Source organism: Talpa europaea, assembly GCF_964194135.1.
Source record: "Talpa europaea genome assembly, chromosome: 9".
Classification (NCBI taxonomy): Eukaryota; Metazoa; Chordata; class Mammalia; order Eulipotyphla; family Talpidae; genus Talpa; species Talpa europaea.
In genome coordinates, this window is record NC_140076.1 from 27,698,576 (window position 1) to 27,723,546 (window position 24,971).

Here is a 24,971-nt window from a genome sequence, read left to right on the forward strand (position 1 = left end):
ATCTTTCGGGGGCCTCCCCGGTGGCGCAGCGGTTGAACGCTGGGTTGCGAAGCTGCCCGCAGCGTCTGCGGCGCTGGTTCGATCCCCGGCTGCTCCCCGGCCACCGGAGGAGGGTCCCACATGGCGCGCAGAACTCTCCTGCCGCCCGCTGCTCCCCTCAGCAGTGTACTTTGGTCCTTCTGCCTGCTCTGCTCCCCGCTCTGGCTCTGGTGAATTCTCTCACCCTCCCGTGCTTCTGACTGTACCCAGTGCTTGTATAAACAAAAACAAACAAACAAACAAATAAATAAGCATGCCTCTATTAAAAAAAATAAAAATTTAAAAAAAAAAATCTTTCGGGGGCCTCCCAGGTGGCGCAGCGGTTTAGCGCTGGGTTGCAAATCTGCCCGCAGCCTCTGCGGCGCCAGTTCCATCCCTGGCTGCTCCCCGGCCACCAGAGGAAGGTTCCACATGGCGTGCAGACCTCTCCTGCTGCCCGCTGCTCCCCTCAGCAGTGTACTTCGGTCCTTCTGCCTGCTCTGCTCCCCCCTTTGGCTCTGGTGAATTCTCTCACCCTCCCCCGCTTCTGACTGTACCCAGTGCTTGTGTAAATAAATAAATAAATCTTCAAATCCTTAAAAAAAAAAACAAAACCTCCTAACTGGGGAGTAAAAAAAAAAATCTTTCGGGCCTCCCCTGGTGGTGCAGCGGTTGAGCGCTGGACTATGAGGCTGCCCACAGCCTTTGCAGCGCTGGTTTGATCCCCAGCCACCAGCGAGGGTCCCACATGGCGCGACAGACCTCTCCTGCTGCACCTGCTGCTCCCCTCAGCAGTGTATTTCGTCAGTCTGCCTGTTCTGCTCTCCGCTCTGGCTCTGGTGAATTCTCTCACCCACCCGCGCTTCTGACTGTACCCAGTGCTTGTATAAATAAATAAATCTTTAAAAAAAAAATCTTTCATTGCAAAGATTGTTCATAACAGTAATTGTCTAGTGGCACTAGTCTGCAGAACTACATGACCACACAGCAGCATTCTGTAACCCGGGAGTCAGGCACATGTAGGTGGATTAACCTCAGGTTTAAGGACTACAGGAAAAGGAGCTGGTGAAAAGTTAATGCCGATATAACAATTAAAAAAAAACAGGCATCTATAAATCAGACATTGTACGGGGGAGGGGAAGGGAGACGGATCAAAACGAGGGTGGCAAGAGCACAAGGGACTATGGTGATGGTGCATGGGTGAATTGGTGGTGGGAATTCTATGGGGACTACACCTGAGAAAAGAAAGCAAACAGTACAAAAAATGAACAATGATATAAAATATATAAGTAAATTATAATTAAAAAACAATGTTAAGGAAGGTCAAGATACTCAGGCACCCAAAATATGACAGTAGGGGTGTCTCTGGGGTGCAGGGGTTAAAGACAGCGCTATCAAGCTATCTCCTGCCACTGCAGCACGAGTTCAATCCCTGCCCAGGGAGCTACTCACATGGTGCAGCAGACCCCTCCTGTATTGCCCACTGCTCCCCTCAGCAGTGTATTCAGTAGATCCGCCTCTTCTGTTCCCCACTCTCTGGTGAATCCTCTCCCCACCCCCAGCACCTCTGGCCTGCACCCCAGTTCTTGTATGCATAAATAAATGAATCTTTTAAAAAATTGCCTACATATGCTGTTAAGTTTTTGCCCATTCTACTACATGGAAACTGCTCTCATCAATGTCACTAGGAATTTTCAGATTACTAAATCCATGATCACTTTTCAATCCTCATTTGAGCTAGACTTCTCAGTGGCATTAGACCATGACACCACCCTGTGCTGGCTTTCACTCTAATTGCTCCTTCTAGTTCCTTTTCTTTCTATAGCTTTAAATGTTGACAGTCCTCAAGCCCTGGTTCTAGGCCCTCTACTTGGATTTCTCTATGGCAGGGAACATTACTGCACGCCATCTGGATCCATAAGCTGTTTTTCAATTTTTGTATGTTGAGGGAGGAGTCCAAAGCATGTCTCATGTAAATACCAGTATCCACAGAGTTGTACTGGATTATAGCCACAGCCATTCGTTTACTATCATCTACGGCTGCGTTCACATCACAAGAATAAAGCTGAGCAGCTGTGCCACAGACCCGACGCCCACAAAACCTAAAGTATTTACTTGCCCTTGACAAGAAAAATTTCCTTTGTGATCTCTCCCCGGATTCAGTTCATTCTGGTGGCTTTAACTATCACATAAACCAACGATGTTCAAAATAACATCTTTGGCGCATACACACAGTTCGAGTTCGGGGAGGATTCCTTTTACAAGGATGACCTGTCGTTTCCATTTACATGAGTCACGAAGATCGCAAACTAAATATGGACTGAACAGCTCCTAGCCTAGCCTAGACCATTTCTGTAAATGGTAATAAAATCCAGCCAATTGATCAAGCGAAGAATTTAGGCGTCCCTGACACACTTAAATCTCCCTAAACCTCACTAAATCCTTCAAAACAAATTCAAGTCACCGCTCGTTTCCAACTCTTCTGCCCTCCACCCGCTCCCCACGCAAGCGCGCCCGCACGCGCTCCTCCTGGGCTGCTGCACGAGTCTTTCCTGAGACGACTCTTTCCAAGGCCGGCATAAACCAGTCGCTCCACCTGGTTCTGCCCAGAGCCCTCAACTTCTACCGAAAGCTGCCACCGCAGGAGCCCTCGCGGGACGCCTCCCTCCCAGCGGCTCCCCCAGGCTCCCCGAGCTCGCCGGAGCCTCCCAGCCCCGCTGACAGTCGGCGCGTTTGCAAAGACGTCAGAGCCTTTCGGCGGCGCCCGGAAGATACGTAAAGGGGGCAGGACTGTGTTTCACAAACCGGACGGTAACTCGCTGCGTTTCCTCTTTCCGGCCAGCGCCGAGCGATGGGTGAGTGTCGCTGTGTTCCCGGGCCGCAGTAGCGGGCTAAATTCAATCCGGTGCCATCCTGCCTCACGGCCGAGTGAGGGATGCGAGCGCCTCAGCGTGTGGCAGCCAGCAGCCACGAGGAGGGTGGTGATCTGGTTTTGGCCGCCGAGGTCCGCTCCAGGGAGGGCAGGGGCTTGGGGTTCGGCGGCACCAACGTGGCTGCCGCGGGAAGGGTCTCCGTGCTGGGCCGCACGTGTATGATGACACCTTGGTAATGCTGTGGACTCCCGATTGCAAGGTGGGGAATCCAACCTTGGAGAGCTGAGCGTGCGGCCCGCCCGACGCGGGCGTCTGACTAGCGAGGCTGCGGCCTCCGGCTCCAGAGACTCAAGCTCTGTCCCCCGCTCCCACATGCAGGCATCTCTCGGGACAACTGGCACAAACGCCGCAAGACCGGGGGCAAGAGAAAGCCCTACCACAAGAAGCGAAAGTATGAGTTGGGACGCCCAGCTGCCAACACTAAGGTGGGTGCTTGCGTTTGGGCCTTAACTTCCCGGAGGTCACCTCTGCACCGTGGTGCAGCCTCTGCGTGTGGCTGTTAAATCCACGTAGGAGTCTAGATCGTCCTAGGGGTGGGGAGGGCTCACCTTTGCGCATGGAGACATCTTATGCACTGGGTCTTAGAGTCTGGAGAGAGTGAGTGCCTCTCATCTTAAGAAACCTGGTGTTTTTGCTGCATGGAGACTTAGCGTTCAGTGTTTGGAAACGAGGTTATTTTTCCCCCTTGGAGGTAACTAGAATGATGAAAAAGTATCCTTAGGCGTGGCTGTGGCCGTCTTGGTCACCTATGTGCCACTTGCCAATGCTAGGACCTGTCATAGTTACACTGACTGTTACCTCCATACAGCCCAGTGGCCTTCCATTTCTTGTCTTGCTCCTTGATAACCTGTTTACTGTCTTGTTTTCTGCAGATTGGCGTTCGGCGCATACACACAGTTCGAGTTCGGGGAGGCAACAAGAAGTACCGAGCCTTGAGGCTGGATGTGGGGAACTTCTCTTGGGGCTCTGAGTGTGAGTGAGGCCCTCTGGGAATGGGTGGGAATTCTACACGGAAAACATTCTCAATTCCAGTAAGTGCTTTTATTAAGACGTCCATGGCCTCAACTAAGATAATTGAAGTTTCTCCTTGGTGACAGAAATTGCAGTTGCAGTAGCTGCAGAGAGCTCTGTCACCTGTCCTGTTCTTAGTTCCTGTAACCTCATGCATTGCGGCTGAGTCTAGATTATGTACATGTGGTTTCCAGCTACCTCTGGAAACATGGGGGAAGATGAGCTAATGCCCTGCAGTAAGTGCTCAGCCTTCCCTTTAGACCCCACTAGGGAGGGGACAGGAGACCTCAAGGCTAGTTGGCCCCTAATTTACATGACTTGATCCTGTATTTCCCTTGTGAGCAGGTTGTACTCGCAAAACAAGGATTATTGATGTTGTCTACAATGCGTCCAACAACGAGCTGGTCCGCACCAAGACCCTGGTAAAGAACTGCATCGTGCTTATTGACAGCACACCATACCGGCAGTGGTATGAGTCCCACTATGCACTGCTCCTGGGTCGCAAGAAGGGAGCCAAGCTGGTACGTGTTTGGGGGTTCATCTTATGGGGGGAGGGAGCCGCTGACTCCTGCCTTCTTGTGATGAAAACTCTGTCCAGTTCTGCTACTGAAGGGAGAGAGATGAGAACCTTAGTGCTGAGGAAGGCAGGGGTAGGGCTGGCCATGGTTCAAGAAGGCAGTGGCATTTCTACCCTGGGCTAGGGTTTGGGACTGGAAGCCTTACATCTATTAATTTAATTCAGGCTCCTGAAGAGGAAGAGATCCTGAACAAAAAGCGATCCAAGAAAATTCAGAAGAAATATGATGAAAGGAAAAAGAATGCCAAAATCAGCAGTCTTTTGGAGGAACAGTTCCAGCAGGGCAAGCTTCTTGGTAAGATGGCTTCTGCTGTGTGGGGGGTGAGGGGTAGGGTATACACTCTGTATTTTACCTTCGTCTCAGTTCTTTTGATCATAGCTGTGTGGTCATCTGTGGGGTTTAATAATAAACACATAAGCAAAAATCACAACATTTGAATAACTGGTGTGAAATGGAAATGGGAACTAATGGACGGGAGCCCAAAGGCTTTGAGAAGTCTTGCCCAGTCTGAGGGGGCTGTCTCAGTGATGAAAACTTTGTCCAGTTCTGCTACTGACTTCACGTGACGATGAAGTATGTCTGAGGAGACAGCGGGCTCATGTCGCCTGCCCCCCGGGATAGCTGGACCAACACTGACTTTTTATAAAGGGGGTTGGTAGGTTGGGGTAGGGCAGCCTTATCATTTGCTAAGGGCCATATGCGTTCTCTCTTGCAGCGTGCATCGCTTCAAGACCAGGCCAGTGTGGCCGAGCAGATGGCTATGTGCTGGAGGGCAAGGAGCTAGAGTTCTATCTGAGGAAAATCAAAGCCCGGAAAGGCAAATAAGTCCTCCTCCCTCCTCTCTTAGCTCCTGTAATAAAGGTCTTTGTTGTTCTTTGTTCTTTGTCTTTTGTTCCAATTGTCTGAATAATTGTTCTATTCCGGCCACCCATGTTGACCAAAACTGAGATGGTGGCTGGAACTAGAGCCCTGCTGCTGTCCTCACCCAGACTCTTCACAGTGTAGAGCCCTAACTGCAGGCTCAGGCTTATAATGCAGGCTCTGTCCTTTTTATAGTAGGGAGATGATGTCTCACCTCCAAAGTCTGGTTTTCAGTGGCATGCAAGCCAAGCAGGCTGTATCACGAGGTGTCCCAGCCCTTGGGGTGTGTTGGTTCCAAATTTTTGCATTGTTGAGAGCAAGTTGAAGACATGACTACATCGGTATTGTAAGGTTTTTTATAGCTTTCTGAAGTTGACTAACCCTAACCCCTTTGCTGCACCCCTGTGCAGAAATACTCAGATTTATTTCCATCTCAAATTCCTTGCTAAAATCTGAGCTCCACGTAACCTGGGTCTTTTTTCTAGTGACTACCACTGTCCTGACCTGACTGATGTTAACTTGCTGTTCCCTCTATTGGGAGCACTTTCTTAAAATACTTAGTTCACTCCCTTCTGGTCTTTGTGATGTCACTCTTAGGTTTCTCCCTGATCACAGGATTTTAAATTGCACTTCACCATGCTTTTTCCCTTGTTCTTATTCCAGCATAAATACTGATCCCTGTTAGACTATAGCGCCAGGGATGTTGACTAATGGCTCCAGTACCTGGAAAAGTATAAGGTAATATATGTGGCACTCAAATATGTGCTAAATGAGTTTAGAAAGGTTTTATCTATTTTAAAGTTGATGGACAGTAAAAGTAATGAATCTTAAATGCCAAAGTGTGAGTTCCTTGGTTTCAGCAAGTTGCCTACATTGAATACTCTTTCGTGCAGACAGTTGGGAAAAGATATCCTAAGAAACTCTTGGAGTGTTAAGGGCAAAAAAATTTCAACTTCAAGGGCCTCCCCAGTGGCACAAAGGGTTAAAACACAACCTATGAAGCTATCAGTAGTCACTGCAGCACTAGTTCTATCTCCCAGCCAAGGAGGTAACCCACATTGCACAGCAGACCTCTCCTGCCTTGCCCCCTCAGCAGTGTATTTCAGTAGATCTGCCTGTTCTGTTACCTACTGTCTCTGGTGAATCCTCACGCCCCACACCACTGGCCTGTACCCCAGTTCTTGTATGCATAAATAAACCTTTTTTAAAAAAAATTTCAGGGCCTCCCTGGTGGTGCAGTGGTTGAGTGCTGGGTTGCGAAGCTGCCTGCAGCCTCTGCAGCACTGGTTCGATCCCCGGCTACTCCCTGGCCACCAGAAGAGGGTCCCACATGGTGCGCAGACCTCTCCTGCCACCCACTGCCCCCCTTAGCAGTGTCTTCAGTCCTTCTGCCTGCTCTGCTTCCCGCTCTGGCTCTGAATTCTCTCACCCTCCCACCCTTCTAACTACCCAGTGCTTGTATAAATAAATAATTTTTTAAAAAAAAAGTCATAAAAAAAATTTTCAACTTTAAAGCACTTTGGCTCTGCAGAGACCTGGTCTCTCTCTGCCTTTCCACTCAGTGATCTTCATCTTAGTACTTGTTACTGCTTACCGAGAGATTTGCACAGCAAAGCAATACTCAGCACTCCCTTTATTCTCTAGATTGAATGCTACAGCGATTGATCTTTATTCCTCTCCTTCACTTCCTCTAATCCATCAGTGGGTTCTTTTTTAAACGAATTAAGTCCATTTATTCAGTCTCCACAGATAAACCTTTCTCCCCAGGGCCAAGGCTACCCTCTAAACCAGACAAAAAATGATTACCTTATGAGTGAATTGTGGGTGATACTATGTCTACTTTGTAGTTTTGGATTCCAAGGCTTAAAAATATCCAGCAACCCATCCAGCTAAAATCCAGTTGTCGGCAATGCCAAAGGCTACATTCAGCTTCCGCCCTCATACTTTTGAGTTCTGGCATTTGTCAACCTTTGCCCATAGCATCCACTTGAGCTTTTACTTAAAAGGCAGGACTCTTCCAGGAGCTCACTTTAGCAACAATTCTAATCTAGGCCTCTGTGGGACCCTCCGCCCTTCCCCCAGCAGTGCAGGCACACCGTGGAACTGAAGCTTTCACTCTAATCTTCCTTTACCCCTGTTGGGAGCAGAGACGTGCTGAAGGTCACGGCTGGGTGGTGTATGATTGGTTTCACATCTTTTTTCTTTTTAAAGATTATTTATGCATACAAGAGCTGGGGTACACAGGCTAGAGATGTGGGGGGGTGAAGGATTTAGCAGAGACAGTGGGGAACAGAACAGGCAGGTCTACTGAAAGACACTGCTGAGGAGAGCAGCAGTCAGGACAGGAGAGGTCTGCTGCGCCATGTGGGTAGCTCCCTGGTTGGGGATCGGACTCGTGCTGCAGAGGCTGCAGACAGCCTCATAGGTTATGTCTTAACACACCTGAAGCTTAATCAGCCTCCAGGGCAGATTCCCAAGCCCTTTCCTTCCCACTACTATGTATGACAACTCAATTTTAAACAACTGCAAATACACAATAAATGAATGGGTTCTTATTATAAACACAAAATTGAACAGTACTGATAAAGCAAAAATTCCCCCAGCAGACACTTTGATCCTTCTCCAGAGTAGGGTTATCAAGAGGGTATATTCTTCCAAACATCTCTATGTATCAAACTGCGGTCTGCACAACAGGGCTCTTCCTTAGAAATTAATAGAAACATAAAATTTTGAGCTTCATCTCAAATCTCATGAGTCAGAAACGAGGGGAGTGGTGTCAACACTGCTTTAAACAGTGCTCCCTCAGTTTGGCAACAGGCCTAGCTCTCCCCCCCACCCGACCCCCCAACTCCTTCCCCCCTCCCCCCGCCCGAGGAAAAAGCGCCCCAGAGCGCGGGTCCTCGGTCTGCAGACGGGGGCGCCCTAGTTCCTCCCCTAGCAGTCGGGCCTACCCTAGCCCGGTTCAGGCCCTTCCCGCCATCTTTCTCTTTCCAGATCCCGCCCCTAAACGCTCCGGATCGGCATCCAGGACTTGCTGTGATGGCCCGGGAGGGCAGGGCCCGGGAAAGTGGGCTGTGGGCCGAGGGAGGCCGCGGGGGCGGGCCTGGCGGGGACCTGAGGTCGGCCCGGCCCCGGCGGCCTCCGCTCACGGCTCCCCGGCCTCATCCTCTGATTCCGCTGCCTCCTCCTCGATGCGGTCCGCGGCCTCGGGGTCGCCGCCCTCCTCGACCCGAAAGCGCGGCAGATGAGGGGTCCGGGGGGCTCCTCGTGCACGGCCGAAGTTCCGGAGGCTGATGGCGGGAGAGGGCGCTCCTGCGCCCAGGAAACGACCGAGCAGCGGGGTCTGCGCTGGCCGAGCCAACCCAGGGGACGCCTCCACCTGCAGGCTCTGCTCAGGGTCGTCGGTCATGCTGCGGGCGGGAGGGAGGACGGGCTCAGCGAGCCTGGGCGCCTGGTAGGCTCGGGGTGGGGTGGGGGCGGAGGGGGGACGGAGACATGGGGACCAGGAGCCCAAGGGTCAAGTCCGGCCTCCGCTAGCACCCACCACTCACCGCAGGTTGAAGGTGGAGCCCAGGAAAGAAGGCCGCAGCGACTCGGCCACCGTGGCCACCGTATAGGGCGGCTGGGCTGCATCCTCATCCCAGTAGGCGTCCTTCTCAGCAGGAGGCAGGTTCTGGTACATGTCATCCACAGACAGCAGGGAGACCTGGGGCGGGCAGCTGGTCACCAGAACCCCCCTCTCCTACACTGGCTGAGGAGCTAGCAAGGAGGGGGAGGACAAGGAGCTACCCTGGGGAGGGGTGTGGGGCACGCACTGCTCACCTGCAAGTTGCGGTCTATAAGCTGGTTAGTCTCAAAGTCGTCGTCATCCTCACCAAAGGGGTTGATGATTTGTTCAGCCACCTGAGGGTTGTAGAGAGTGTAATGGGCTGAGAGCCCCATTCTCTGCCCTCAAAGATGAAGTGGGCCCTGGACCCATACTTCTACTGAGTAGGCTGGCATGACCACCTGAAGTGCCCACCTTGAGCCAGCCAGCATAGAAGAAGAACTGCAGCAGGGTGGTGAGAGGCACATACATGTCCAGGTCCCCTAGGGCTGGTGCCGACTCCTGGTCTGGAAGAGACTCCTGAGGTTTGGCAGCCCCTGCCTCTGGCTCCACAAACTGGCGGCCAACCAGGGACAAGGCAAAGAAGGAGTACACTGCTATGGTCACCACCTGGAGAAGGGGAAGCGGGGCTGAATGGGACAGGGAGAAATGACATCCTTGCCTTGAGGACCAGCAGAAGAGTCTGATAGTAATTAAACTATGTAGTGGGGTGTGGGGTCATCACCAGATGGGGTGAGGATCCAGGGAAGCTTAGCGCCTCAGCCCTTGCCTGTTCAAGGTCTCACGGGATTGAACTGCCTTGGGGCGGGCATTATCTCTAATTCTTCTTCTGGATCTCCCACTGGGATGGGGGGTGGGGCGAGGCATACTTGGGTGTAGACGAGGGGGATGCTGATCCAGTCATAGTGGAAAAGCATGCTGCACTTCGCCCGGTACTTGTTCAGCTCCTGGTGGAACAGCAGGAAGAGGAAGTCAGTGGAGGTGAGGAAGGAGAAATGGGGAGAGAAAAGGGAAGCCCAGCTTAATAAAAGAGGGCTGGGATCTGGAGGCCCATTCTACTTTGAGGTGTTCTCAGGCTGGGTGTGCGGATGGGAAGCAGTTTAGCAATGTTGTTACAAGCAGATCCTGGAGCCAGAATGTCTGACTACTCATCCCAGTTCCACTAACAAGCCATGAGATTTGGGCATGTTTCCCACTTTGTTCTCAAGTTTCTTCATCTGTGAAAGGGGAGGATAATAGTACCTTTCTTCCTGGAGTGAGGGTTAAATGAGTTAATATAAGCACTGTGCTTCCCAGATGTGCAGTACATAGTTGGCACCACATAAATGTAAGGTGCCTGGGCCTCCCTGGTGGCGCAAGGGGTTAAGTCTCTGCACTATGAAGCTATCAGCAGCTACTGCTGTCCCAGGTGGCACAGCAGCCCTCTCCTGACTCACCCACTGCTCCCCTCTGCAGTGTATTTCAGTAGATCCACCTGTTCTGCAACCCTCTGTCTCTGGTGAATCCTCTCAACCCCACACACACACCTCTGGCCTACACCCCAGCTCTTGCCTACATAAACAAATAAAATAAATAATTTTTTTTTTAAAAAGATTTATTTATTTATTTATACAAGCACTGGGTACAGTCAGAAGTGCGGGAGGGTGAGAGAATTCACCAGAGCCAGAGCGGGGAGCAGAGCAGGCAGAAGGACCGAAGTACACTGCTGAGGGGAGCAGCGGGCGGCAGGAGAGGTCTGCGCGCCATGTGGGACCCTCCTCCGGTGGCCGGGGAGTAGCCGGGGATCGAACCGGCGCCGCAGAGGCTGCGGGCAGCTTCGCAACCCAGCGCTCAACCGCTGCGCCACCGGGGAGGCCCAAATAAATACATATTTTAAAATAAATAAATAAATGGGGCCTCCCCGGTGGCGCAGCAGTTGAGCGCTGGGTTGCGAAGCTGCCCGCAGCCTCTGCAGTGCCAGTTCGATCCCCTGCCACCGGAGGAGGGTCCCACATGGCGCGCAGACCTCTCCTGCCGCCCGCTGCTCCCCTCAGCAGTGTACTTCGGTCCTTCTGCCTGCTCTGCTCCCCGCTCTAGCTCTGGTGAATCCTCTCGCCCTCCCGCGCTTCTGACTGTACCCAGTGCTTGTGTGAATAAATAAATAAATCTTTTTAAAAAAACTTCCTTTAAAAAAATTAAATAGATAAATAAATAAATAAATGAAAGGTGCTCAATTATTCCAGTGTGCAAAAGGGAGGGGAACACAGAGGCCCCATGCTGCTTCTGGACTCACTTCCAGAAGCAGGCAGAGAGCGATGTCGTCACGGATTCGCCCGTCCCGCCGGGCCTGCGCCGCCAGGTTAGTGAACCAGACGCAGGGGACCCAGTATTTGTTGAAGTCGGATTTCAGGCTCTCAAACTTTTTCTTCTCTGCCTGGGACATGAAACCTGCGAGCGTGAAGCGGGTGGGGCGCAGTCACCCTCTGCTCACAGGACGCGCAGGCCGGGGCCCTGGGGCGCCCCCTGGGGGTCAGAACTCTCCTCCCAGGAGGCTCGCTGGGCAGATGGATCTTGGCCAGGACCACCCGGGACTCCCCAGCGTGGCACCACCCCTACCTGCGTCCACCACGTGCTCTATGGTGGGGAAGCGCTTGAGCACGCGGGTGCTGACCGAGCGCAGCACCAGCACCGAGGCCAGGTTGGCGTAGCGGATGAGGGTGCGGCGCAGCAGGCGGCCGCGCTCGTCCACTCCGTGCACGCTGGCGGTGATGACACACATCAGCTGATCCGGCAGCGGGATGCTTGTGTACTGGGCCCACCAGCGGTTCACCACCAGAGTCACGTAGAAGCCTGGTTGCCACCACGGGTGGTGACGAAGGCGGAGGGAAAATAGAAGGCCTGGGAGTCAGCGCGCCCTGTGCCCCAACCAGAGCACCTGGTCCAGGCCAGTTTGCACCCGGGTGAGCAGACAACACTTCTGGCTTCAGCTCCCTGCCTGAGGGACAGCCTCTTCCTCTGGCCCGCAGTGCTGTGCTCTCCAGGCGGGAAGGAAGAAATGCACACCTCCTGGGCGGAGGTGTTCAAGACCAGGTAATGGTTAGCTCTGAGACCCTTTTCCCATGAGGGTAGAGGTGTCACCTCTTTCCAACTCCTTTCCAGAACCCAGAGGGTCGTGAGGCCAGCAGATGGCTTTCCCTTACTTGGAATGCGAGTCCATCCAGCACGTGCAACAAGGACCTAGGAATCCAGGCAACTTCCTTGCCTGCTGAGCCTGCTCTAACTGACTTCCAGGCCTTGCCGCGGTCATTCTGACCCACAGGGCCATCAGGCTGGCAAAAGCCAGGCAAGATGCTGAGGAGACTACCAGGGAGAACTGGACAGAAGCTTACCCAGTACAAAGGACAAGGGGATGAGCTCTGCCGAGCGGTTGCAGTATCGGGCCACCTGAGCATACACATGCTTCTGCTCCTGGGTCAGCAGCAGCCTGGGGAAGGTCAGGCATGGGCCTGGGTTAGAGGGAGGTGGCAGCCCAGTCCCCCACAGGCCCATCCGGAGACCTGCCCTCACGTCTCACCGGTAGGTGATGCTGAGCAGAGCATACAGGGCAATGAAGAGGAGGAACTCCTTATAGAGAAGCTTGTAGATGCTTCCCCTCCAGCGGAGAAGCAGACCAGAGAAGCCTCCGAAGCGGGCCTCTGCCACTTTGAGGGTGTATGAAACAGTCATGGTGCCGGAGTCCTGGGGCAGGAGGTCACAAGAGCTGTCCTCTCCCAACAAAGTTTCTCCTTTTCCTGCTTTGTCACCAAGCTTGTTACCCCAGGCCACCTCCCTTCAGCTCCGCATGTGCACATGTACACACGCACACACACACACACACACACACAGCGCCATTACCCTGTGTTGGGGGGAGGAAGCCATAGAAGCTGCAGATATAATACACCCCCACTCCCCCCACGCACCCCCCAGAATGCAGTGATGCATGTATTGTGGAGAGGGGAATGAGGCAAGGGAGAGAGGAGATCCAAGCTCTCTCTGCAGGAGGCTCCCCAGTGCCTCTTGCAATGCTGCTCCTGCCTGAACTACTGAGGACTGGAGAGCCAGTTCTCAGTGAGACCCACACTAGCCCCTGGGGTCTTGCTCTTAAAGCTGACAGATGGCCTCCCAAGGCCCAGGATGTTCTCGCCCCCATTCTGTGCCTACCTACCTGCTTTGGGCAGCAGCCTGTGTTGAGGAAGAAGAACAGGGCTAGCCTTCACCCCCACATACATTTAAGTACCTCCTGGGCCCATAAAATGCAGCTAGATTGAGATTATCATTGATGGATTGAGGCTGTCACATAGTTTCCCCTGGTCCTGGGAACTGAATGTGTCTCCCTTCCCCTGTAGGGTTGGATTGACCTTTGAATGACAGAAGTGCCACTTGTCCTGACCCTGAAGTTCACACATATGATACCATGTCCTTGAAGCCAGGATGGCAAGGATTACAGTCCCACACTCCGGGTGAGAAGACAGATGCATGATAAATTGTTATAATCATAAAAGGTGGTGATCGCAGAGCACTGACTGACAGGCACTATGCCAAAGGCACTATATCATCCTTTCCTGGAGATCCTCATTACAACCCCAGGAGGTAGGAATTAACCCCATTTCACAGATGAGTCTCTGAATGACTTGTCCAAGGTCATAACACTAGGATATGTGGGAGGGGGACTCAGAGCCCAAGTTGATGGACTACAAAGTCTAAAGGTGGCCCAACAGGGCCTAAACTGGTTCTGGGGGACCTAGCCTGGTCCTCCCTGAACCCTTTTCATAGGCCTGGACTCTGTACTAGGAAAGCAGAGCCCCCTCAAGCCTGTGTCCAACATTCTGACTTCTAGGGGTGCTCAGGATCTTGAGTGGCCGGCCATTCCCACCTCTGGGCCTCAATTTTTTCATCTGTCTTATGTCAAAAAAAGAGGAAAGAGTGGGGCCTCCCTTGTGGTGCAAAGGATTAAGCACTGCACTATGAAGCAATCCGCAGACTCTGCAGCACGAGTTTGATCTCCGGCCAGCCAGGAGCAACCCACATGACACAGCAGACCTCTCCTGTCTCACCCACTGCTCCCCTCAGCAGTGTATTTCGGTCAGTCTGCCTGTTCTGTTCCCCGCTCTGTCTCTGGTGAATCCTCTCACCCCCCGCATCTCTGGCCTGTACCTCAGCTCTTGTATGCATAAATAAGTAAATCTTTAAAAAAAAAAAAAAAAGAGGAAAGAATACTTGAGGTGCCAGCTCAATCATCTACCTGGGACTTAGATACAAAAATCCAGGGGTGGTGGCCACATGTCTGATCTGTCTTGGGAAGCTCCTTCCCCACAATATGAGCTTGTTCTCACCCGCAAGAGTTTCCTAAAGAGAGGAAGCAGGCCTCCCTGGTGGCACAAGGGGTTAAGACTCAACCTATGAAGCTATTGGCAGACACTGCAGCACAAATTCGAACCCCGGCCAGGGAGCTACCCACATGGCGCAGCAGACCTCTTCTGTCTTACCCGCTGCTCCCCTCAGCATTGTATTTCAGTTGATCTGTCTGTTCTGTTCCCCACTCTGTCTCTGATGAATCCTCTCACCCCCCACACACAAACCTCTGGCCTGTACCCCAGTTCTTGTATGCATAAAATAAAAATAAATCTAAAAAAAAAAATAAATAAATAAAGAGAGGGGGCCTCCCCAGTGGCGCAGCGGTTGAGCGCTGGGTTGCGAAACCGCGCGGCCTCTGCGGCGCCGGTTCGATCCCCGGCTGCTCCCCGGCCACCGGAGGAGGGTCCCACATGGCGCGCAGACCTCTCCTGCCGCCCGCTGCTCCCCTCAGCAGTGTACTTCGGTCCTTCTGCCTGCTCTGCTCCCCGCTCTGGCTCTGGTGAATTCTCTCACCCTCCCGCACTTCTGACTGTACCCAGTGCATGTATAAAAAAAACAAACAAAACCAGCAAACAAATAAATAAAGCATGCCTCTATTAAAAAAAATAAATAAATAAATAAATAAAATAAAAAAAAAATAAAGAGAGGAAGCATGAAGAGGTGGTTAGCAGCAAAGTTTGGGTGTCAGACCAACCTGGGTTTGAAACCTAGCTCTTTGTAACCTTGCATATATGATCTAATCTCTCAGAACCTCAGTTTCCTCCTCTGCAAAACAGGATCAATTACACTTACCTCACAGGGCAATTGTGAACATTCAGGGGGGAGCAATGACTGGGGCCTAGAATACTGCAGGCATTTTGCCCGGCTGCTATTACCATAAACCAACTCTGTTTGGTTTCTACCTACCATCCACTGTGGCATCATAGAACCAGACAATCCCTTCAGAGAATCAGAGGCAAAGAACTTTCCCTTGATGCCCTGCCATTCTGTTCCCCAACCAAAGAGTGTCAATTCTGGGTTAGTTTTAATTTTGGTTTTGTTTTTAAAGATTTATTTATGCACAGAACTGGGGTACAGGCCAGAAGTGTGGGGGGTGACAGAATCACCAGAGACAGAATGGGGAGCAAAACAGACAGATCTACTGAAATACACTGCTGAGGGGCGCAGTGGACAAGACAGGAGAGGTCTGCTGTGCCATGTGGGGCTCCCTGACCTGGGATCAAACTCAGGCCTTAGCAGTCATAGCCCTGAGACTTAACCCCTAGGCAACCAGGGAGACTCACTAGTCCTGTTTTTGTTGTGCTTTTTTTTTTTTTTTAAGATTTATTTATTTATTTATACAAGCACTGGGTACATTCAGAAGCGCGGGAGGGTGAGAGGATTCACCAGAGCCAGAGAGGAGAACAGAACAGGCAGACTGATGAAATACACTGCTGAGGGGAGCAGCGGGCGGCAGGAGAGGTCTGCGCCCCATGTGGGACCCTCGCCGGTGGCCGGGGATCGAACTGGTGCTGCAGAGGCTGCGGGCAGCTTCGCAGCCCAGCACTCAACCGCTGCACCACCGGGGAGGGCCTAGTTTTTAAGCTGGGTACATTGGCCCACCTTTGTCCCATCAACAGCCTCTGGCCTAGCTCCTTTTCACTTTCCTTCAAGGTCCACCTCAGACAACCCTCCAGGAAAACTGCCATGATCTCTCCCAGGTCACTCCTCAGAGCCCTCTAGGTTTTCTCCCATAGCAGTTAATTATACTGATCTAGGATCTGTCTACAGGGAAATCCCCTACCCAGCCCATGAGACCCTGAGGACAGGACTGGATCTGGTTCATCTTGGTAAAGCTGGGGAGGACTTGAACCCAGGCAGGCTCTTCTTTCTTTTTTTAGTTTTTATTTTTGTTCCTTTTAGTTTGAAAGACATTTGGTCCCCCTCTTCTCTTTTTGCGATGGATATCCCTCATGAGCAAGGTCCCTCGTGGCCTTAAGAGTTATGTTCTCCTTCCAGGGCCTAAGTGAGGTGTCAGTGTGAGGATAGTACAGGAGTGTGTGTGTGTGTGTGTGTGTGTGTGTGTGTGTGTGTGTGTACACATCCCTGGAAGATGTAGGATCTGACCTGGGAGGGTGACATCAGCCAATATGGCTGTGTAGCCCCTTCCTAAACTCTGATCTATGATATTCCTAGAATATTCTGGACTGCTTAGCACTGAAAGAAGTTAGCGAGAGAGACTTCAGTTCAAGCTCCTGGGAGCGTCTCTTCAACAGCTCTTCTTAGGAACAAACCAGCTGGTTATACCTCAACCCACCACTCCCATCCCCATCTGTGGCCCTCACACTTCTGCCTGTTACCAACACTCTGGATCACTGGGCTGTGAATTTCCCTCAGAGCCAGGGATGAAGATATAGGACCTGACACCTCTACCCCAGGAAGGGAGGGTCCCCAGTCCCACCCAGCTCCTCCCTCCTGAGTTACATTATCTCCCCTCCCAGCTACTGACAGGTCCCTTTGGTTTATGGTCCAGCAGAGGGAACCACTCTCTAGCCCTTGTAAATCATCTACCCCACCCTTTGTTATCTCCTCTGTCTCTTGCAGCTCCCTCTCTTCTGGTCCTAACCCCAATGCCCCTCTCCCCTCCTCACAGCCTAGAACTAGGTGTTTAGCATGGCAGTTTGTAGCATGGGGTCTGGAGACAGATTTTCAAATTGGACACCACCAGGCACTACTACCTTAGTGACAACGCTGACTGTGAGCAAGTCACTTAACCTCTCTGTGCTTAGTTTCCCCATGGAAGTGGGAATGTTCATACCTAGCTCAGAGAGCTGTGAAAAGTAAATGAATTTGTATCTTTTTTTTTTTTTAAAGATTTAGTTATGCATACAAGAGCTGGGGTACAGGCCAAAGGTGCTGGGGGTGAGAGGATTCATCAGAGACAGAGTGGGGAGCAGAACAGGCAGACTGACTGAAATACACTGCTGAGGGGAGCAGCGGGCGAGACAGGAGAGGTCTGCTGCGTCATGTGGGCCACCTCCCTGGCCAGGGACCAAACTCATGCTGCGGTGGCTACAGACAGCTTCATAGTGCTGCAGTTTATTTAACCCCTTGTGCCACCAGGAAGATCCCTGAATTTGTATTTCTAACCTCCAGAACTGTGAGAAAAGAAATTTCTGTTGTTTAAACTGTCTAGTCTATGGTATTTTGTGATGGCCAATTTAACCACAAAGACATTTTGCTTTATTTTCCAAATGTAAAATTGTTTTATCAAATATGACTTTCAAACCTCTACATGCTTCAGCCCCATTTCCCCTGTGAATTTATCCTTCTGGCCCCACCACTATCATATCTCCTAGAAAACTGTTGACCTGTACAGATAAAGACCAGACTCTGAGTATGACATAAGGCCTTCCTGCCCACCCTCCTCCCTGTCATTCATCTGAGCTACTGATATTTCTCCACATCTCAGGCCGTTTTGGTTGCTCCTTCAGCCCAGGAAGGACAAACATGGAGAAGCAGGCCCTGTGGGCCTGATAAGGAATGGGCGAGAACACCATGCAGAGGAGGACAATGGAGGGGGCAGGAAAACGAGGAATAACCGTAACCAGAGAGACTGTCTCCCAGACAGAGGTGTGTGGGAAAGATGGAGTGAAGTGGATAGACTTCAGAGATATTTGGGAGATAAAACTGATTGGGGGCCTCCCCGGTGGCGCAGCGGTTGAGCGCTGGGTTGTGAAGCTGCCCACAGCCTCTGCAGCGCTGGTTCGATCCCCGGCTGCTCCCCGGCCACCGGAGGAGGGCCCCACATGGTGCGCAGACCTCTCCTGCCGCCCGCTGCTCCCCTCAGCAGTGTACTTCGGTCCTTCTGCCTGCTCTGCTCCCCACTCTGGCTCTGGTGAATTCTCTCACCCTCCCGCGCTTCTGACTGTACCCAGTGCATGTATAAATAAATAAAAAAATCTTAAAAAAAAAAAACTGATTGGGCATTTGATAAATATTCGTTGACTTTCTGGCTACTCTTTCTAAAGTGGGCTCTTCGGCTACTCTTCCGTTTACTTCCTTTATAGCACTTTTCACAGCCTGCAATTACCTTGTTTATATACTTGCCTATTGTCTGTTTCCATCAAACATGATGTAAACCAAACCAGGGCTTAACCTTGACCAGTCTTATTCAGTGCTTTGCTCTCAATAAATCTTTTTTGGGTAAGATTTATTTATTTATGCATACAAGAACTGGGGTGTAAGCCAAAGGTGTGGGGGGTGGTGAGAGGATTCACCAGAGACAGAGTGGGGAACAGAACAGGCAGACTGACTGAAATACACTGCTGAGGGGAGCAGCGGGTGAGTCAGGAGAGGTCTGCTGCACCATGTAGGTCTCCTCCCTGGCTGGGGATTGAACTCATGCTGCAGTGGCTGCTGATAGCTTCACAGGTTGTGTCTTAACCCCTTGCACTACTAGGGAAGCCCCTCAATAAATCTTTGAGGATTACATGACCAGCTTGAAAATTGATTGGGTGGTACAGTGAGGGCACAATGGCCAGAAGGACAAGGCCAGGAGAAGAGTCCTGGACAAATACTGCAGAGGGATTAAGGCCCCAAGTCTGGGGCCTCCCTGGTGGCGCAAAGGGTTAAGACTCAACCGATGAAGCTGTCCACAGCCACTGCAGCATGAGTTCGATCCCCAGCTGGCCGGGAAGCAACCCACATGGCGCAGCAGACCTGCTGTTCCCCTCAGCAGTGTACTTCAATCAATTTGCCTGTTCTGTTCCCCACTCTGTCTCTGGTGAATCCTTTCAACCCCCACAGCTCTGGCCTATACCCCAGTTCTTATATGCATAAATAAATAAATCTTTAAAAAAATAAGACCCCCTGTCTGTCTCTGGCCATGAGAAGGGTGGACATTGACCAGGGGCCTAAGGAGTCAGATGGCTCCAGGGCCACCTGCCCTGTCGTCCATGACTAGATTTGAGAAAATCCAATTCCTATTCTTCATTTTCTGGCCTCTGGTGCTGACTCAGGGTAATAGGTATTTTCAGGGAAGGCAATAGAGGACCCTGCCAGAGCCAAGATCTGCCCCTCAGGAGTGTGAAAGTGTAAGTAGCAGAAGACGTAGCCTGACTCACGATAAAAGCGTTTAATGCCAGGCCTTGTTTGACCCTGAAACCCTGCGCGCCAGCCCAGGCCGTTGCCACCTCACCTCCACCAGCAAGCCAGGTTTGAGAGATATTTGGGAGATATTTCCCTTAAGTCCCTCCCGGGCATTAAGGGAACAGGGCTGGCCTGGGCCCGAGGGCTCTGGCCACAGGCAGGGGACGCGATCATGGACACCGCACTAAAAGGCGACTAGCGCCAGCCCTGCCTCCCCACTCCCGCCTGGAACCCTGGTCCACGCAGCTGCTGGGGAAACGCCCCGGTCGCCCAGCCCGCACTGGCACATCAGCAAAGGAGGGGGAAAGACGGGCGCCCCCCCTAACGGCCCTAGTCGTCTCCAGGGCGGCACAGGGGCGGGCCTGGGAAACCGCAGGCCACACAAGCGCGCCGCGCCCGCAGGGGCCCGCAGTCCGGGCTGGTCTTTCGGGCGCGAGCTGGAGGCTCGGCCTCGGGCGCTCGGGGCGGGAGGCGGAGCCTCCGGGTGACGTCAGGCCTCAGGAGGGCGTTGCTGGGCGGTGACTCGCCGCCAGGAAGGGGGCGGTCTCTCGGTGACGAGCCGCAGGCGAGGGGCCGGCGTTCATTGATAAAAACGCCGGGCTCCCTCGGGCGCGAGCGCAGCGTAGCGAGTCCCGGCAGCGCCACGCGCAGCCCGGGCCGGGCGGAACCGAGAACAAGGCGGGTCCGCGCGTCGACGCACAGCCCGCATGGAGCCCGCCGCCGGCTTCCTGTCCCCGCGCCCCTTCCCGCGTGCTGCCGCTCCCCCCGCGCCCCCGGCCGGGCCCGGGCCGCCCCGGGGTGCCATGCCGGGACCCGAGCCCGAGGTGCTGGCCGGGCCGCCGGCGCCGGACCCTGGACGTCTGATCACGGACCCGCGCAGCGGCCGCACCTACTCCAAAGGCCGCCTGCTGGGCAAGGTAAGCGGGGCGGGGGGCGATCGGGGAGCCGGGCTAGCCGGGGTGGAAGGGTGCCCGCCGGGCTCCTTTTTGGCCGCTGACAAGGCGGGTCCCGGGCGCTGGCCCTCGGCTTGGGGACGTCTTGGGCCAGATGCGGCCTCCCCTGGAGCGCCCTACTTGATGCCCCTTCCCCGTAGGGAGGCTTCGCCCGCTGCTACGAGGCCACTGACACCGAGACTGGCAACGCCTTCGCGGTCAAAGTCATCTCGCAGAGCCGCATCACTAAGCCGCATCAGCGGGAGAAGGTGGGCCTGGGCCCAGGCCCAGTGGACTAGGGGTGGGGTGGGGATGATGGCGTGGGAGTCCTGGAGGATGACAACCCCCCGGCCCTGTTGCAGATCCTAAACGAAATTGAGCTGCACCGCGACCTGCAGCACCGCCACATCGTGCGTTTCTCGCACCACTTTGAGGACGCAGACAACATATACATTTTCCTGGAGCTCTGCAGCCGGAAGGTGAAGGGAGGGTGACGGTGATGTGCGTAGCAGGGAAAGAGGGCCTGAATACCCAGCGTTAGGGGCCTGTTTTTCCTCAGCTAGCTTGGGTACAGGGAGGGTCAGGGGGAGCAGGCCAGGGACTGAGCAGTCACTCTCCACAGTCCCTTGCCCACATCTGGAAGGCCCGGCACACCCTATTGGAGCCAGAAGTGCGCTACTACCTGCGACAGATCCTTTCTGGATTAAAGTACCTGCACCAGCGAGGCATCTTGCACCGAGACCTCAAGCTGGGTGAGACTGCTTGCCAGCAGAATGGGGAGTGGAAGGCAGAGAGAAAGGAGTCTGACACACCTTTTTGTCTTGGTCCAGGAAATTTTTTTATCACCGAGAACATGGAACTGAAGATGGGGGATTTTGGGCTGGCGACCAGGATGGAGCCCCCAGAGCATAGGAAGAAGTGAGTGAGAAGGGGGTGGCCACAGTCTGTGTGTGACACAGTGATGTGCGTGACTGTGTGTGTGGGAGGCAAGATGACTGCCTGATATGTGCATGTGATGGCAGGGAAGGGATGATGGCTGTTTGTGCGTATTTGGGGGTGGAGGTGGCAGCTTGGGTTACTGGGACAGATGGAAAGGCTGAGGGTCTTGTGCATGTGTGAGTCCCTGACAGAGATGGGTGTGTAAGGATTCTTGGAAGTGTATAACTGCCTCTGTGTGTGGATGGGGCTAGGTGTGTGTTGGGGACAGACTGAGCGTGTGGGAATGGGAGGACAGGACTCCCTGGTTGTGTAAGAAGACCCTGCTGTGGCTGCGATGGCGGGTGTGAGTGGCACAGAGAGCAAGTGTGGCAGATGAGTGTTTATGGGGGATGTGACAGCTGGTGTTGGTGTGTGTGACATAGACCCTGGGAAGTGACAGTCTGAATGGGTGTCTGACAGACGGGAGTGGGGGAAAGGGGAAGGCATCTGTGATGGGCCCTCTGACCCTGGAGGAGAGGATTGGGTTGGGGGTCAGGGCCTCTCCCTGTCCTGCAGAGCAGCTGAGCAGCTGGGCCAGGCGAGTGGGTGGGGACTCAGCTGCCATCCCCGGCATCCATTGTCCCAGGACAAGCAGGAGTTCTCTTGCCTTTGGTGACAGGCAGCTGCTTTGTCTGCACTCATAGTGGGGGCAGGGATGGGGGGGGAACTAGCTGGGCTGGTTCTGAACCTTTCCCTCTCCCCCTTCCTGCCCCTTTCAGGACCATCTGTGGTACTCCCAACTACGTGGCTCCAGAAGTGCTGCAGAGACAGGGCCATGGTCCTGAGGCAGACATATGGTCCCTGGGCTGTGTCATGTGAGTCCTAGGGTCATCTGCACACAGGTGGGGGCATGGTAGGGTCATACCTTCCACTTTACTGCTGACCCCTTTAGCTCTGCCCCACAGGTACACGCTGCTGTGTGGGAGCCCCCCCTTTGAGACGGTTGACCTGAAGGAGACGTACCGCTGCATCAAGCAGGTTCACTACACGCTGCCCGCCAGCCTCTCACAGTCTGCCCGGCAGCTCCTTGCCACCATTCTTCGAGCCTCACCCCAAGACCGCCCCTCAATTGACCAGATCCTGCGCCATGACTTCTTTACCAAGGTCTGTGGCTCAAGCAGCACCGAAGTCCAGTCTGTATATTCCCAGGGAACTGAATGGGGGCAGATGACAGGACCCCTGGGGTCTCTCTCTGCTCACATGGCTCCCCCCCTCAGGGCTACACTCCGGACCGACTCCCTGTCAGCAGCTGCGTGACAGTCCCAGACCTGATACCCCTTAACCCAGCTAGAATTCTGTTTGTCAAAGTTACCAAGAGCCTTTTTGGCAGGAAGAAGAATAAGAGTGAGTCTGCGATGTCAATAGTTTGAGGGTACAAAGTAGCAGGGGGACTTGTTACATTTTGGGGGTGTTAGTTTGGGTGCCTGTGAACTCCTGGGGAGAGTGTGTGTTATATATGCAGTTGGGTATGCCTATCTGTATAATCCTGTGGGAAGTAGGGAGCTAGGCAGCAGGCTGAGGCCTATACCCACCCCCTCCCCAGGTAAAAACCATCCTGAAGAGCGGGATGAAGTCTCCTGTTTGGTGAATGGCCTCACACGGACATCCATTGGCCACCAGGATGCCAGGCCCGAGGTGAGGTGCTCACGTGGGCGGTGTTATCCTGACTCACCCCCACCCTAGCAGCTGTGGGAAGCCTGGGATAAAAGAGGCTGGTGAAGCATCTGGCCTCGTGGTGTCCTAATTGGCTGTGTCTCATTAGCCAGGCGGGGCTGACCTCAGGTGCCCTGGCAGCCAGGGCAGGGCTGGGCCATGGACTCTCGAAGATTTGGCTCTTGGGGCCCATCTCACTCCCTTTTCCTACCTAATCCTCCAGGCTCCAGCAGCTTCTGGTCCAGGCCCCGTCAGCCTGGTAGAGACAGCGCCTGAAGACAGCTCACCCCGTGGGACCCTGGCGAGTAGTGGAGATGGTGAGCAGCCAGGAGGATGAGAGGTGCTAGAGGGCACTGGGGCTAAGCCAGGGACCAAAGGGAAAGAGCGGGCAGAGCAACATAGGCTGGGTCCTGGGTAACTAATGTCTAATTCCCATTGCCCTGTTCCCTTCAGGGTTTGAAGAAGGTTTGACTGTGGCCACAGTGGTAGAGTCAGCCCTCTGTGCTCTGAGAAACTGCCTGGCCTTCATGCCCCCAGGTAAGGTTGCGGTCTGGTCCTGTGAATGGTGTGGGAGTCTTTTGACTGGGAGATGAGAAACAGTCTTTTCTTCTCTCTCCCTTGACAGCGGAACAGAACCCAGCTCCCCTGGCACAGCCAGAGCCGCTGGTATGGGTCAGCAAGTGGATTGACTACTCCAACAAGTATGGTTTTGGGTATCAACTGTCCAGCCGCCATGTGGCTGTGCTCTTCAACAATGGTACACACATGGCCCTGTCAGCCAACAAAAAGTAAGTGCTGTTGTGGGGTGCCTTGTATCTGGGCCCTGACATCTAGTACCTTCAGGCTCTGATACCTTCAGTCTGGCTCCGGGGCCTGGAGTCTCTCAGAAGGGAGACAGTGCGGGGCTCCTGCTGACCTGTCTCCTCTGCTCTAGGACCGTACACTACAACCCCACCAGCACAAAGCACTACTCCTTTTCTGTGAGCGCTGTGCCGCGGGCCCTGCAGCCTCAGCTGGGTGTCCTGAGGTACTTCACCTCCTACATGGAGCAGCACCTCATGAAGGTATGTGGACTGGGAACTAAAACATTCTGATTCCTTCTTATTCCCATTTGGGGTGGTGGTGGTGGGGGGTTGTGTGCTCAAAGCTAGAGGCTGAACCTCTAAGGGAGACTCATACCAGAAGGGTCCTGACAATGTCCCTGCTTTCAGGGTGGAGACCTACCCAGTGTGGAAGAAGTAGAGGTGCCTGTGCCCCCACTCCTGCTGCAGTGGGTCAAGACTGACCAGGCCCTACTCATGCTGTTTAGTGATGGCACTGTTCAGGTAAGAGCCGCTCCTGGAGCTGACTGCAAGGTCTGTGGGGCCTAGGGTGCTGGGGAAGAAATGGCCTGGGTCCTGACCAGTGTTGCTGTCCTGTGCACAGGTGAACTTCTACGGGGACCACACCAAGCTGATCCTCAGTGGCTGGGAGCCTCTCCTTGTGACTTTTGTGGGCCGCAATCGCAGTGCTTGTACTTACCTCGCCTCCCACCTCCAGCAGCTGGGATGCTCCCCAGATCTGCGCCAGCGGCTCCGCTACGCTCTGCACCTGCTCCGGGACCGCTGCCCTGCAGCCTAGGCCCCAACATGTGAAGCAGGCCACCACCCAAACCCTCAGGCCTCAGGCCTGTGCCTGCAAGGTTCTGGCCTTTGCCTTTGTGGTCCTTCTTGTCCCTTTGGTGCCTCACTGGGGGCTCTGGACTGAATCCCCCAGGGAATCAGGGACCAGCTTTACTGGAGTTGGAGGCTCCTATCCTCGGTGTCTCCTGCCCCTTCTCCAAGATAAGCCTGAGCCTTAGCCCCCAGCTAGGGGGCATTATTTATGGACCAGTTTTATTTATTGACAGACATTTATT

At 53.6% G+C, this 24,971-nt stretch overlaps 3 protein-coding genes across 3 annotated transcripts; 2 read left to right on the forward strand and 1 right to left on the reverse strand.

Annotated features, from left to right (window-relative positions):
- Positions 1–2,953: 2,953 nt before the first annotated feature.
- RPS8 (ribosomal protein S8) lies at positions 2,954–5,418 on the forward strand (the record flags this gene model as incomplete). Its single annotated transcript, XM_084242293.1, has 6 exons — positions 2,954–3,107; positions 3,270–3,376; positions 3,824–3,923; positions 4,308–4,483; positions 4,705–4,834; positions 5,256–5,418. The coding sequence occupies 6 exons, from the start codon at positions 2,954–2,956 to the stop codon at positions 5,363–5,365; spliced, it is 777 nt and encodes a 258-aa protein (XP_084098419.1). The 3' UTR covers positions 5,366–5,418.
- Positions 5,419–8,546: 3,128 nt separating this feature from the next.
- BEST4 (bestrophin 4) lies at positions 8,547–12,713 on the reverse strand (the record flags this gene model as incomplete). Its single annotated transcript, XM_084241884.1, has 9 exons — positions 8,547–8,811; positions 8,953–9,107; positions 9,224–9,304; positions 9,423–9,617; positions 9,878–9,955; positions 11,281–11,435; positions 11,604–11,837; positions 12,377–12,471; positions 12,562–12,713. 9 exons carry the CDS (start codon positions 12,711–12,713, stop codon positions 8,547–8,549), a joined length of 1,410 nt encoding a protein of 469 aa, XP_084098010.1.
- Positions 12,714–20,088: 7,375 nt separating this feature from the next.
- On the forward strand, positions 20,089–24,694 carry PLK3 (polo like kinase 3; the record flags this gene model as incomplete). Its single annotated transcript, XM_084242298.1, has 15 exons — positions 20,089–20,428; positions 20,605–20,712; positions 20,806–20,922; positions 21,066–21,195; positions 21,274–21,361; positions 22,141–22,236; positions 22,327–22,525; positions 22,639–22,765; positions 22,965–23,056; positions 23,298–23,391; positions 23,528–23,611; positions 23,700–23,862; positions 24,009–24,138; positions 24,286–24,399; positions 24,500–24,694. The coding sequence occupies exons 1-15, from the start codon at positions 20,219–20,221 to the stop codon at positions 24,692–24,694; spliced, it is 1,947 nt and encodes a 648-aa protein (XP_084098424.1). The 5' UTR covers positions 20,089–20,218.
- Positions 24,695–24,971: the final 277 nt, after the last annotated feature.